Below are 15,433 nucleotides of genomic sequence, written 5' to 3'. Positions count from 1 at the left end.
TACTTGGTTTTTCTGTTCCTTTCACTACCATTTTATGCCAAAACTTAAACTGCTCTTTTTTAAATTTTAATTTTTGGTCTTTGGAATTCACTAACATTAGTAGAATTTTGTTTTCGTTTTTTAAGTATTAACTGAGTTTTGTTCCTGTCTGTATCTGTGGTCAGCCACAGGTTTCGGGGGAGCTGAGAAGCAGATTGGCCCATGGTAAGAGAGACTAGTCCTCTTGGTTGAAATTATGTGCTTTATTTTAACCTTTATGAGTAGTGACCAATTGAGGGAGCACAGTGTTTCTCAGTTTCTTCCCTCTTTTTTCTCAAGCCTCCCTCAGTCTTCCCCTTCTTTCCAAAACCAGGTCAAGGTCAAGGCATTTTCTACCTCCCTCAAGAGGATAAGAGCAATACTGGTATTCTGGGCTTTGTATTCTAGGGTGGAATCACATTGCTTTTTGGAGGTTGACACAATGCTGTTCTGTTTCTTTCATGATGCAGAGTATTAAAGCCCCTGGTCATCTTTCTGTTTGGAATACACTCCCTTCTGTATGGCAGTCAGGACTAAGGCAAGAGACCTGTATCAGCTCTGTTCCCCTGTTGCTTGCTTAGTTTACTTTGGATTGGTTTTTCCCTCCCAGTATTTCTTCATGTAGCCTTCATTGGTTTTAGGCCATACGTACTCTAGGGAAATGGTGTTACCACTAATTCCTGTCTAGTATATGAGAGTTCTTCATTAGGGTGTGGGACCAAAGACTGGTTAATTAGAAAAACTACTTTGTCTTTCTTTGCCTAGTGTGTAGTATTTTCCTTTGCAGACCTCAAGGAGGTTTGAGGTTTAAATAATCTCAATTTCACCAAGACTTTTATCAATGGTAATTGCTGATTGTTTGTAATATATACTTATAGCAGGTTTATATCTATGGCTTTATATTTTAAGACTGATTCTGTGTTAAACATATGCATTTTAGACACTTGAAAATACTTTATAGTGTTTTTCTATCTGTGGGACATAACCTGTTAATAGCTGTGAGAACATTTTCGTGGATCTTATTTAAAAATAAATTCAAAGTGCATGAGATTAGTATATGTTAGTATTTTATTGTTTTATGAAAATGTTATTTGTGTGTATCTCTGTGTGTGTTTCATTCTCTGGGTTATGATGGAAAATGTATCTTACTGTGGGTTGCAGTCAAAAAAGTTTGAAAACCACTGCTCTATAGGAAATTTGGACTCAGTAACAAAAAGCAGATTTCTTAACCTTTTATAGTATATTAAGCGTTTGATAGATTTACTTGTTTCTTAAGCACTTACGCAGAACTTTGTTTCTGAAGAATTTTGTAATTATTTCTATTGCCTGATATATAAATAATCTTAGGGTAGACCTATTTTATTTCTGTATTTCAGATAAGTTTCCGAGGGCCAAGAAGATGAATAGCTTGCCCAGGTCTCAACCAGCGAGTCAGAGGCAGAATTTAGATTCCTGCTTTAGAGACCTTGGATTTTTTTTTTTTAAACATCTCAACTTCTTTATTAAACTTGTTCAGCTCCTTAGTGTTAATGCATAATTTGCTGGATGATGTTGAATGTACTGTAAAAAAAGAATACAGTTTATCAAACTTCAGTTCCCAGGATTTATTTGGCTAAAAACAGAAAGAGAGTTGTTTTCAGGATGGCCATAGAGATTGCTGTTGTCCTAAATCAACTTTGCTGTTGTTAGGTGTTCTCTCGTTACTTATTCCCAGAACTTTTCAGGGCTTCTTGTGTTCTTTGCTTTGGTTCATTGCAAAGGTTTGTGTTGCGTGCATTTTTTTTAACCCTTAGGCTGACTATGGGGTAATATATTCAATAATAGCAGTGGTAAGGTCAGTGGATTTCTAAAAAACATAATATGTGCTAGACCAAGATTGTTCCTTTAAGCAGTCTAATATGCTTTCATGGCCATAGGGAACCATGCACACAGTAAAATTTAGTTGTTGCCAAGGGTAGAGGGAGAAAAGGTCTGAACAGTATACTTAGACCAATCCTTCGGTTTCTGAGATCAGTTAGTTTTGTTATGAACTCTTCATCCGGAGCCAAGATTCCTTATTTATGTTATGATTTGTGGAAAATAGGATTTGATGTGCCTGGCCTTTGTTGCTGATAGTTAAATATCATTATCTCTTTTATTTTTTATGGAGCTAAATTAGTAATTTTTCTATTTAGAAGGAAATAAGAATACAAATTTTGTCTGTCTGGGTAAAGATACAAAATAAAAATGAGCAAATATTACTGTCCAGTTAAAGGACTTTGGGTGATGTAGGCGACTGCTTGGTATTGCATCTCTAATCTCTTATCTTAATTAATATAAGAAAGCCTGGGAAGAAATTTCCTCTGAGACCCATAATTATCTTGAAAATAGCTTCTCTTTGAGTAAAGCAGTGTCTTTCACTCTAGTGTCATGTAAATTGCATTTGAAGGAAAGACATTGCATTGGACACTCCCCCCCAACCCCATACTGGTACATTATTTTTCTCATAAATACTTTAAATATACTCAAACGAAAAGCTAGGTAATCGGGCTTCCCTGGTGGCACAGTGGTTGAGAGTCCGCCTGCCGATGCAGGGGACACAGGTTTGTGCCCTGGTCTGGGAGGATCCCACATGCCGCGGAGCAGCTGGGCTCGTGAGCCATGGCCGCTGGGCCTGTGCGTCCGGAGCCTGTGCTCCGCAACGGGAGAGGCCACAACAGTGAGAGGCCCACGTACCGCAAAAAAAAAAAAAAAAAGCTAGGTAATCCTTATCCCTCCTGTGTTGAACCCCTATACCTTTTAATCAACTATAAAATCAAAACAAATTTACAAATAATTTAGTACTAGCAATGGTAGGGTCAGTGGAATTTTAAAAAATATATAATATATGCTGAAGCAAGGTTGTTTTCTTAAGCAATCTAATATGTTTTGATGGCCATAGGAACCATGTATATAGTAGAATTTAGGTTATCAGTGTTATGTCCGTTGTTACCATGGATTTATATCTTTATGAGTAAGTATATAGACGTAAACCATACCAAAACCCAAGAAAATCCAAATTAACATTCATATTATGTTGTAGAGATGTTGTTTTACTGAAATGAAATACTTAATGTTGATCTGAATAGTGGAAAGATTTAGCTTTGGATTCACTAATATATATAATCTGTTTCTATATTTTAACTTTAGTAATAGCAATGTAGAGAATATCATACAAGGTAGTATTTGTGATGTGAAGGCATTGTGAAGTTTATGATAATCAGATCTTATATTCAACCAAAACTGGCCAGAAGTCCTTGAATGCCAATTTCAGTGAGGTATTGTTTGATAACTTTGTAGAGTTAGAGTTGGCTTATTCAGAAGAAGATAAGACTTGTGTTGCAAATAAAAAGATAACACAGAAAGGGAGAAAGTTTGGGCAAATCTTATATCTGGTAAGGGACTCGTATCTAGAATATATAAAGAATTCTTACAACTCAATAGTAAAAAGACAACTCAGTTTAAAAATGGGCCAACGATCTGAATAAGCATTTCTCCAAAAAAGATGTACAAATGGCATATAAGCACATGAAAAGATGCTCAACATCATTAGCCATCAGGTAATGCAACTCAAAACTACAGTGAGTTACCACTTCACACTCACTAGGATGGCTGTAATAACAAAAGGTGTATTTTAAAAGGAGAGGATAGGGAGAAATTGGATCCCTCATGCACTACTGGTGAGATTGTAAAATAGTGCAGCCACTTTGGAAAATAGCCTGGTAATTCCTCAAGAGGTTAAACACAGTTACTGTATCACCTATCATTTCCACTCCTAGATGTATACCCTAAAGAGTGAAAACATATGTCCACACAAAAATTTGTACATGGGGCTTCCCTGGTGGTGCAGTGGTTAAGAATCCTCCTGCCAGTTCAGGGGACATGGGTTCGAGCCCTGGTCCAGGAAGATCCCACGTGCCGCTGAGCATCTAAGCCCGTGAGCCACAACTCCTGAGCCTGCATGCCACAACTCCTGAAGCCCACGTGCCTAGAGCCCGTGCTCCGCAACAAGAGAAGCCGCTGCAATGAGAAGCCTGCACACCACAACAAAAGAGTAGCCCCCACTCGCCGCAACTAGAGAAAGCCCGCACACAGCAACAAAGACCCAACACAGCCAAAAATAAATAAATAAATTTTAAAAAATGTGTACATGAATGTTATAGCAGCATTATTCATGATAGCCAAATTGTGGAAACAACCCAAATGACCATCAACTGATAAATGGACAAATAAAATGTATATCCATGCAATAGAATATTATTTGACAATAAAAGGAAATTAAGTACTGGTACATGCTATAACAAGGATGAACATTGGAAACAGTATGCTACGTGAAAGCAGCCGAACACAAAATATTACATATATAATTCCATTTATATGAAATGTCCAGAATAGGGAAATCCATAGAGACAAAAAATAGATTAGTGGTTGCCTAGGCTTGGTCAGCGGAAGGTTTGGGAGGAAATGGGGAGTGATTACTAATAGGTTTCTGTTTTGGGGTGAAGAAATTGTTGTAAAATTGATTGTGGTTATGGTCGCATAACTGTGAATATACTAAAAAAATTTAGTTGTACTTTTGAAGTGAGTAACCCGTATGGTATGTGAATTACCTCTTAATGAAGCTGTTAATGTAAAAAAATATTTGAATTGTAGTTTTTGAAATCTGTTAAGTGGGTAACTTGAATTGGGAATAGAAAATTTTAATTGCATATTTGCCATCACATTTCCAGCTAATGTACATAGCAATTTGCTGTGTTAAAGATGAGATCCACCTAATACACTCGATATGGTACTGAGTGCTCCAATACAGATTCTTTTGAGGTCATCCTGCCTATTCTGCTGCATCCTACTCATCTCTCTTTTGTTTATACAGCAAACATACAAACCACAAACTGGGCACCAAAATTGTGTGGTAGAACTCAGTTATAATATGGATACTGATTTGTTCCAGAAAATGCATGTGTTAATTTTTTAAAAATTATCATTGAAATGACTAAAATGAAACATCACAGATAACCATGAGCATGAGAAATGGTGATCTAGAGGTATCTATTAAACTGTAAGAGAGGTGGCAGCTCCCTTCTCTAAATTGTTATTACAGATTTGCAAAAATGTCTAAAATATAGTATATCTGATTTTTTCCCTTGTTTGGTACACATGTTCATATACTAAATTTTAAAAAATTTTCATTAGGTAAAGATATCAGAAATGGAGCCAGTGCCATCAGTTTCTAAGAAAACTAACAAATATAAAGGACAGTAAATAGTTGTCTAGTTTCTTAGAGATTTTACAGTCCTGGAATCTTCAAGTTGGAGGAACCCTAAGGTTAACCTAAGCAAACATTTGGTAATTTCTTGGCTTCTTGAAATGAGCTGGAATTGGGGAAAAGGAATTCTTAATTCTTGAATCCTGATGATTCAAGATCAGACCTAGAGAGATGTAATTACTATTCATGCCAGCCTGCTCTGTGGGTGGGAATGCTGGCTCTGCAGCTTAATAACTTGAGCAAGTAACTGTACTAAGCCTCGGTTCCTTCCTCTCTGAAAAGAGGGATGGGTAAACTACATTGAGCAGTTATAGTGCTTGAATAAGAAAAACGTATGTGAAAGGAAAAGTCAGGGATTTATGACAGCTTTATGTGGTAAACTTAAAATGAGCCTTTTCATTTACATCTAATACATTTTTTTTATGATGAAAGTGAGGATTTCTGGAAGCTAGCATTGGGGAGAGGTTTAACCAACAGGAGAATAGACATTTATTCACATACTTCTAAATGCCCTTTTTGTAGAGTAAGTCTTTCTTATTCTAACTTTCCACTCTACCTTGGTATGTATTGAAAACTCTCATCCTGGGTATATATTACACTGTATGCTTATTTTGTATATAATAGTGCTTCCAATTTAAGCAAAAATTGTGTGAAATAAAGTGGAGTTATTTGCCAAAATCCTGAAAGAAAAGCTTTAAGAAAGTAAGAATTTAGAGGATGGGAGGACAAGATGGCAGAGTAGAAGGACCTTGAGCTCACCTCCTCTCATGAGCACAGCAAAATCACAGCTAACTGCTTAACAACCATTGATGAAAAAGACTGGAACCTACCAAAAAGATAATCTACATCCAAAGACATAAAGAAGAAACCACAACGAGATGGTAGGAGGGGTACACTTGCGATATAATCAAATCCCATACTCCCCAGCTGGGTAACCCACAAACTGGAGAATAGTTATATTGCAGAAGTTCTCCCATGGGAGTGAGTGTTCTGAGCCCCATATTGGGCTCCCCAGCCTGTGGGGTCTGATGTCTGGAGGAGGAGCCCTCAGAGCATTTGGCTTTGAGGGCCATTGGGGCTTAATTACAGGAGCTCCACTCTTGGAGGGTGCACACAAGGTCTTGCACGCAATGGGACCCAGGGCAAAAGCAGTGATGACTTCATAGGAGCCTGGGCCAGACCTACCTGCTGGTCTTGGAGGGTCTCCTGGGGAGGACAGGGGTGGGGGTGGGGGTGGCTTTGGCTCCCCTTGAGGAGGACATTGACACTGAGGGCAGAGATATCGGGGAGTATTCATCAGTGTGAACTCTTGCTGGAGGCTGACATCTTGCTTGGGTCATTATCACCAAGACCTAGCCCTACCCAACAGCCGGTAGTGCTGGGATGCCTCAGACCAAACAGCCAACAGGGCAAGAACACAACCCCACCCATCAGCAGACAGGCTGCCTAAAGACTTCCTGATCCCACAGCCACCTCTAGACATGCCCCTTGACTCGGCCTTGCCCACCAGAGGGCCAAGACCCAGCCTCACCCACTGGGGGCAGACACCAGAAGCAAGAAAACTACAGTCTCACAGCCTGTGGAACTGAGTCTGCAAACACAAGTCAGAATCTACTCTGTGACCAGATGGTCCCTGGCCCTTGCGTGATGAGAGGGGAGTGTACTGCTGGGACACCTGGACATCCCCTACAGAGGGCCACTTCTCCAAGGTTGAGAAATGTAACTAACCTACCACATACATAAAAATACAAATAGAAATTCAGACAAAATGAGATGGCAGAGGAATATGTTCTAGACAAAGGAACAAGATAAAACCCCCAAACAACAATTAAGTGAAGTGGAGATAGGCAATCTACTCAAGAAAGAGTTAAGAGTAATGATCATAAAGATGAACCAAGAACTCAGGAAAAGAATGGATGCACAGAGTGAGAAGTTACAAGAAGTTTTTAACAGAGAGTTAGAAAATACAAAGAGTGACCAAACAGTTAAAGAATACAATAACTAAAATGAAAAATACACTGGAAGGAATCAGCAGAATAAATGAGGCAGAACTGATTGGTGAGCGGGAAGAAAGAATAGTGGAAAGCACTGCCACGGAACTGAATGAAGAAAAAAGAATGAAAAGAAAGGACATTTTAAGAGACCTCTGGGACATCAAACACACTAACATTTGCATTATAGGGATCCCAGAAGGAGAAGAGAGAGAGAAAGGGCCTGAGAAAATATTTGAAGAGATAATAGCTGAAAACTTCCCTAATGTGGGAAAGGAAACAGTTACCCAAGTCCAGGAAGTGCAGAGAGTCCCATACAGGATTAACCCAAGGGAAAACATGCTGAGACACATAGTAACCAAATTGACAAAGATTGGACTTCTCTGGTGGTGCAGTGGTTGAGAGTCCGCCTGCCAATGCAGGGGACACAGGTTTGTGCCCCGGTTCGGGAAGAACCCACATGCCACAGAGCGGCTGGGCCCATGAGCCATGACCGCTCAGCCCACGCATCCCGGAGCCTGTGCTCCACAACGGGAGAGGCCACAACAGTGAGAGGCCCGTGTACCGCAAAACAAAAACAAAAACAAATTGACAAAGATTAAAGATAAAGAGAAAATACTAAAAGCAACAAGGGCAAAGCAACAAATAACATACAAGGGAACTCCCATAAGGTTATCAGCTGATTTTTCAGCAGAATCTGCAGGCCAGGAGAGAGTGCCACAGTACATTTTAAGTGACAAAAGGGAAAAACCTACAACCAAGAATCCTCTACCCCGCAAGGCTCTCATTCAGATTTGATGGAGAAATCAAAACCTTTACAGACAAGCAAAAGCTAAAAGGATTCAGCACCATCAAACCAGCTTTACAACAAATGCTAAAGAAACTTCTCTAGGTGGAAAAGAAAAGGCCACAACTAGAAACAAGAAAATTACAAAATGGGAAAGCTCACTGGTAAAGGCAAACATACAGTCAAGGTAGGAAATCATCCACACACAAACTAGTAGGGAGGTTAAAAAGCAAAAGTAATAAAATCATCTCCATCCACAAGAGCAGTTGAGAGATATGCAAAACAAGTAGATGTAGAATATGATATCAAAACCAGTAATCATGAGAGGAGGAGAGTGAAAATGCAGATATTTAAAATGCATTTGAAATTAAGAGATCAGCATCTTAAAACAACTATGCATATATAGACTACTATACCAAAATTTCATGGTAACTGCAAACCGAAAATCTATAATAGATAAATACCAGCAAACTGAAAATCTATAATAGATAAATACACACAAAAAAGAAAAAGGAATCCAAACACAACACTAAGGATAGTCATGAAGAAAGTAAGAATTTAAAGTAAGGGGGGCGGAAACAGCTTCATGAGTGTCCCGAGAATACTACTTTGAGGAAACACTGTTCAAATTTTGACTGTGTAATTTACCTTTTATAAAAAATTGGGAAATTAAGAGAAGAAAAACGTCACACCAACCTACCACCCACCCAGTACAGTGACTATCATGGCTGTGTGAATTTCCTTTTACTTTTTCCTGTGCTTATCTTAACTAGTTTTAATAACAAGTGTATAATTTTGTGTTTTGTTTTGGTAATTTAGTGTCTTAGCATTTTTGTTGCATTGTTTTCATAACTTTTTTTTTTTTTTTTTTTTTTTGTGGTACGCGGGCCTCTCACTGTTGTGGCCTCTCCCGTTGCGGAGCACAGGCTCCGGACGTGCAGGCTCAGCGGCCATGGCTCTCGGGCCTAACCGCTCCACAGCATGTGGGATCTTCCCAGATCGGGGCACGAACCCGTGTCCCCTGCATTGGCAGGTGGACTCTCAACCACTGCACCACCAGGGAAGCTCCATAACTGTACTTTTTAAGTCATACAGTGTCATACTATAATCAACCATTACCTAATTGAATATATATCTATATTTATATGTTGCTTACAGTTATTATCACAGATGATAAGGTGAAATTCTTTGGGCATATAGCTTTTTCCATACTTAAGACCTTTTCTTATTTTTTATTTTATTTATTTATTTTTAAATTTATTGAAGTATAGTTGATTTACAGTGTTGTGTTTCTGCTGTACAGCAAAATGATTCAGTCATATCATTACCTATATATGTATGTGTATACTTTTTCATTTTCTTTTCCATTGTACTTTATTACAGGATATTGACTATAGTTCCCTGTGCTATACAGTAGGACCTTGTTTATCCATTCTATATATAATAGTTTGCATCTGCTAATCCCAAACTCCCAATCCATTTCTCCCCCACCCCCTTCCCCCTTGGCAACCACAAGTCTGTTCTCTATGTTCTTAGAATAGGTTGTTAGAAATTCTGCATTAAAGTACAACTTTTTGGGGCTTCCCTGGTGGCACAGTGGTTGAGAGTCCGCCTGCCGATGCAGGGGACACAGGTTCGTGCCCCGGTCCGGGAAGATCCCACATGCCGCGGAGCGGCTGGGCCCGTGAGCCATGGCCACTGAGCCTGCGCGTCCGGAGCCTGTGCCCCGCAATGGGAGAGGCCACAACAGTGAGAGGCCCGCGTACCGAAAAAAAAAAAAAAACAAAGTACAACTTTTTATGGGTTTTGATATCTGTTGGGCTTGTTCTATTTTAAAACAAGTGTTTTGGGCTGAATTCTTTATTTGCTTGCTTGTTGTGATTTTTGGATATGTAAAGAAGTGGCTTTGTTTTTTTAGCTACATTTTCCTACTGCTCTGAATTCTCTCTTTCTTTTTTCCTTTTTTAGGCTAAATTAATTATCCACCCAGCCCAGCATCTTACAGGAAAAGCATAGCACTTCCTAGAGGAGTATGAGCATAACAGGAAGGTGTCATTGACTCTGAATTAAAATTTTAACCTGTCCCCTGAACAGCTACAGGATTTGGAAGCTGAATCAATGTTATCAGATGAGTTAGAATCCAAACCAGAGGTGAGCCCAAGCAACTGGTTTTCTTTTCTTTTGGTGGGCTGTATTCCAGAGTTTATTCTTAGTTCAGGAGTCAGCAAACTTTTTCTGTAATGGTGCCAGGTAATAAATATTTTAGGTTTTGTGGGCCATATGGTTTTGGTTGTAACTACTAGTTTATTATTTTTCTGTTACTAAGTACTTTCTCAAAAATTTTAAAATTCAGTTCTTACCTTTTATGACTTTTTATGCTTGTTATTTAAATAAATGTAAATTATTATACATTTACATAATGACAAAATTTATGTATATGACATATATGTAATATTTACTACCACAAACCATTTTTTATTAATTTTGTATATATCTAAAAGTGTTTTCTTTTTAAATGTGATTAGGGGATTTAAACATCTAAAATTTTTATTCACTTTTCTCATTTTAATTTTAGAACATGTGTGTTGCTTAGTGGAAAGATCACTGAATTTGGAATCATGTTACCTAAGTATGAAGACTGACATTGCTCCTAACTAGTAATGTGACCTTGGACTAGTCATTTAGTGTCTTCAACTTGATTCCTTGTCTTTAAAATACATGTTTAATCTCACTAAGTTACAGTGAGGATTAAAAGAGCCTATACACAGAAGAGTGCTTTATAAAATATAATCAGTACAATGCAGTTGAATATGTAATAGCCACCATTTAAAAATATAATTACTTTTATCATTTCTCTGTTTTATGGAAGGTGATAGAAATTAATTATATGATTCAATTTTTATCTAGAACACTTGATAAAAATGAGTTAAAATATTATTTTGTAGTTAATCTAGTTTTTCTATGAATAAGGTTGAGACTAGTGAGCAATCAAGACTTAATTACATTATTGCCTTTTGGTAAATTCAGAGGTTTAGATCCATTCATAATAACCTGTATTATTTGTTGTCTCCACATCCCCCCCTTTCCCCTTCAGCTGCTGGTACAGTTTGTTCAGAATACGTCCATCCCACTGGGACAGGGGCTAGTAGAATCAGAAGCTAAAGACATTACTTGCTTGTCCCTCCTTCCAGTGACTGAGGCCTCAGAATGCAGTCGGCTAATGTTACCAGGTAAAAATTAAGATCACCAGAGATAAGATAAACAAGTCTTAAGAGCTTAGCCTTCTCTGTGGTACTGGTGGAATGTGATAACTGACTTTATAACTGACTGGTAGAAACTGTAAAAATTAGGACTTGTGGAGAAAAAGCAACCATGGGAGTCATAAGTGCATTGTTAGTTTATTTATTTAAAAAAAAAATTTTTTTTTGGCCAGACCGCACAGCTTGTGGGATCTTAGTTCCCCGACCAGGGATTGAACCCGGGCCCTTGGCACTGAGAGTGTGGAGTCCCAACCCCTGGACCGCCAGGGAATTCCCTGCATTGGTAGTTTAAGTCATAGGAATGGTTATGAACACCCATAGAGTGAGAGTGAGAAGAAAAGGAGGCCAAGGCAGAACTGCGTGGAACTCCCTATTCAAGGTATGGGGTGAGGCAGGAGAGCCTGTGAAGGAGGGAAGAAAGAAAGGCTAGAGCAATAGGGGGAATACTGGCATAGAGTGCAGGCATGGAACCCAAGGGAATAGTCAAGTGTGACAAATGCTTCTAAGAAGCCCAGTGAGACAGGGGCTGTCCCAATGAGATAGGGTCAGTGAGGTCATTGTTGACCTAGGCAGGACCTGCTCCTTGGAGAGGGAGTGGAAAGCCAGGATGCAGTGGGTTGAGGTATCAGTGCAAGTTGAGGAAGTAACTATACTTTCTAAAGGCTGTCTTGCTATGGGAAGGAAAAAGAGAAGGACATAAAGTACATTGAAGAGTTCTTTTTTAAGATCCGAAATATTAGAGGGTGGTTTTATACTAAGAGGAAAGAGTCCATTAGAGAAGCTGCAAACACAAAGAGTAGATGATTGGTGAGGAGGCTCCAGGAGAGGTAGAAGGAAGTAGAATGCTGAGCATGGGTAGTGAGATTAGCTTTGGATGAGAAGAAGGAGATCCTATCACTTGACTATTAGGAAGGAAAACATTATTTTTGGATGCAATAGATTCTTTATTTTCTAGAAATTGAAATATTTAAAATTTGGAATATTAATGTTAAATCAGGGGAGGGTCACCTATTGGTGACAACTTATTTGTTATAAAGTCTTCTGGTTACTATCCTCTAGTGGTGTTCTTTTTTGATTTTTGAAGTGACTTAAGGGCAGATACATTCAACCAACCAGTGTTGATTTAAGGTTTCTCTGTCTAGCTCCTGTCTTTCCCACATCTTTGATCTCTCAAGTCCCATTTTTCTACTGGTGTGTTGGGAGTGTTTCCAAATCCATGGAATTTCAATATGTGAAAATTTCCATGTGCTAATAAAATTTGATCTTCATTAGGCTTTTTTTCCTGAATTTTCTCTCCCAATTTTAATTTATTGAATAAATATTTTGACAATAATAAAGGAAATGAAAACAGGAACAAAAGCATCCATCTTCTTTTCTACATTACCTTCTTTTAGTTTTAATTTTGATTTAAAATATTTTAAGACAACCAGTTATAGATAATAGTAAATGAAAACCCATGTACTCACTTCCCAGCCCATGAAACGTAGTGTTACAAACACAAATGTATCTTGTACATACCTCCCTAATCTCATTCCCCTTCCTCCCAGATATGTGTGAATCATTCCATGCATGACCTACATGTTTTCTTTTTAGTTGGGATATGTGATAGACACAGAAAAGCACAAAACTATATGGATATACCTTTTGAAGAATTATTATAAAGGAGATAGCACCACCCAATCAAGAAGTAGAACGTTGCCAGCTTCCAGGCCCTCCATGGGTTCCTTCATGATTAAAGCAACCTCTGTTCTTCCATAGGTCACCACTGCCCTCAATTTTTTTTTTTTGCCCTCAATTTTTTGAAAATTCGTTCTTTGTTTTCCAAGTTTAATCACCCAAGTCTAATTTTAGCTGATTTTGGACTTTAAATAAATGGAATCATATGAATGTATCTTGTTGCACCTTTTATGTTTGTGCGATTCATCCTTGTGTGTAGCTCTGGTTTGTTTGGTTTCATTGCTATATAGTATTCTGTTATATGAGTATACCACAACTTCTTTTTCCATGCCACAGCTGATGAATATGTAGTTATTTTCCAGAGTTGTATTATGACAAACAGTGCTGCTATGAACTTTAAGAACAGTTTTTTTGTGGTAAAGTGTATATAAAATTTACCGTTTTAACCAGTTAAATTTACCATTTAACCAGTTGTGTGGCATTAAATTCATTCACTTTGTTGTACAACTTCGTTAGGCTTTGGAATGGCAGTGCTGTCCCTAGGCTTCCACTTTATTTCTATAACCTTACCTGTTATCTCCTTGAAAGAAGAAAATAATGTAACCTGCCTTCTATAAAGATGAATGAAACCCCTGAAAACATCGGATGCTTTAGCACTTTTGGCAGTTCTTCATTATATTGCAACTAAAACCTTTGGAAATTCATCCCCTCCCTTAGAATAAAGTTCTAGAAGCAAGTCTTCTGAATTATTTCTTTACATCTGGTATAAACCCAGAACCATAATGAAACATACTCATGATTCTATACAATTTCAGTTATATCCCAGGTTGTGATTTTTCCCCTAATGACTCACCCGAACTGTCACATACATGTTATAAAAATTAGAGAGAGGTATCTTTTCCCAAGAAAAATAGTTTAAAATTTAGATCCTGTTCTTGAGTTTGTATTCATTGTGTAACTATATTTTTCAAGGGAAATATACTGATTTGGGGCCTCAAAAGGACAAAGGTCTATAATGTCCAAATGTGGATGGTTTGTATTAGTTACCACCGACCATCAGAGGAGTCCGCCCCTCAACATTTGGTTGACAGCCTTTAGCTGCCTTTCACTCTCTCTTCTTTTCTGAGGCAGATTTTGTATTTATAAAATGAAAATGCTGTCTGCTCCTGTAAGGGTGTTAGATACTAAGGGATGTTGCAAGGGTGTTAGGTACCACTAAGGAATGTTACAAAGGTGTTAGGTACCATATATCAAAATGGTGAACTCCTTGGAGATAGGTGCTACATAAAGCTGTGGTATTTTCCCTTTACTAGATGATACTCCAAATCATACTAACTCCTCCAAGGAGGTTCCTTCCTCGGCTGTGTTGAGAAGCCTTCAGGTGAATGTGGGTCCAGACGGAGAAGAGACGAGGGCTCAGACCGTACAGAAGTCTCCGGAGTTTTTGTCCACTCCAGAGTCTCCTAGCTTGTTGCAAGATCTACAGCCAAGTGATAGCACTTCTTTTATTCTTCTTAACCTAACAAGAGCAGGTATTCTTTACCCTTTTCTGACTTCTGCTCATGCTTAAGAAAAAAAACTGGGGAACAGGGAATAGTTAACTTAGTCATATTTAAAGTGGAAAGAAACTATTCTTTAATTATTTTGGAGAATTGGTGTCGTTTGGTGATCAATTGGGTATGTAGAGGGAGAAGGCAGACTCTAAGGTGACTCAAAAATTTTTTGTTTGGGAAATTAAGTGGTGTCATTCACCAAGATAGTGCACACAGGAAGAATAGGGCTGCGGGAGAATGATTAGTTCCAATTTGTGCCTGTTGATATTGAGATTTCACAGGGACATTTAGGAGGAGGTGTCCTTTAGAGAGTTAGAAACAGGAATCCAGAGTTCTAGAGAGGTCTGTTGTGAAATAAGTAGTTTTAGTGCTTATCAGCATTCAGGAAGTGTATGAAACAATGAGCATGGATTCTTTGATTCAGGAGTAGTCTGGAGCATAAACAGAAAAGAAGGCAAATCTGGGACCCTGAAAAAAAATTTTAAGAGGGTAACAGAAGAATGGGAAGCAGCTTCTAGAGAGAGGGATCTCAAGAAAACAAAATGAGAATGATGTGGGGGGAGCCAAGGAAGGAAACGTTTTAAAGAAGAAAAGGTACAGAATCATGCCAAATACCACATACTGGGCCAGTGAGATGAGGACTGGGAAGTGTATGTCCGGCAAACTTAGCCAGAGCAATTGTTATTGAGGTAGTAGAGGTGGAGCTTAGGGTTAAAGAGATAGGGAATGGACAGCAGGTGAGAAAGTAGATACACAAGTTAGAAGTTAAGAAACTTCAAGAAACATGACTTTGAAGGAACAGGTGAGAAGGTGATATTTAGAGACATACTTGGGATTTTCTATTCTTTAAAAAAAAAGTTGGG

The 15,433-nt window shown here is 38.4% G+C and overlaps 1 protein-coding gene across 4 annotated transcripts in view; it reads left to right on the top strand.

Annotated features, from left to right (window-relative positions):
- The window catches only part of ZNF410 (zinc finger protein 410), a 40,793-nt gene that overhangs the window by 4,607 nt on the left and 20,753 nt on the right, over window positions 1-15,433 (top strand). For 2 of the 4 annotated variants that reach the window (XM_065871144.1, XM_065871145.1), the window contains 3 exons: window positions 10,049-10,231; window positions 11,175-11,310; window positions 14,331-14,549. In XM_065871144.1, the coding sequence (XP_065727216.1) occupies window positions 10,199-10,231; window positions 11,175-11,310; window positions 14,331-14,549 (388 nt within the window). In that variant the 5' untranslated portion in view covers window positions 10,049-10,198. Of the gene's footprint in view, window positions 1-10,048; window positions 10,232-11,174; window positions 11,311-14,330; window positions 14,550-15,433 lie in introns of those variants that run through there. The other 2 variants (XM_065871146.1, XM_065871147.1) reach the window with 2 other exon arrangements.

This window comes from Phocoena phocoena, chromosome 2 (genome assembly GCF_963924675.1).
Source record: "Phocoena phocoena chromosome 2, mPhoPho1.1, whole genome shotgun sequence".
In the NCBI taxonomy this organism is placed as follows: domain Eukaryota; kingdom Metazoa; phylum Chordata; class Mammalia; order Artiodactyla; family Phocoenidae; genus Phocoena; species Phocoena phocoena.
The sequence above is the reverse complement of the archived record's forward strand: the minus strand, read 5'-3'. Positions and strand labels throughout refer to the sequence as shown.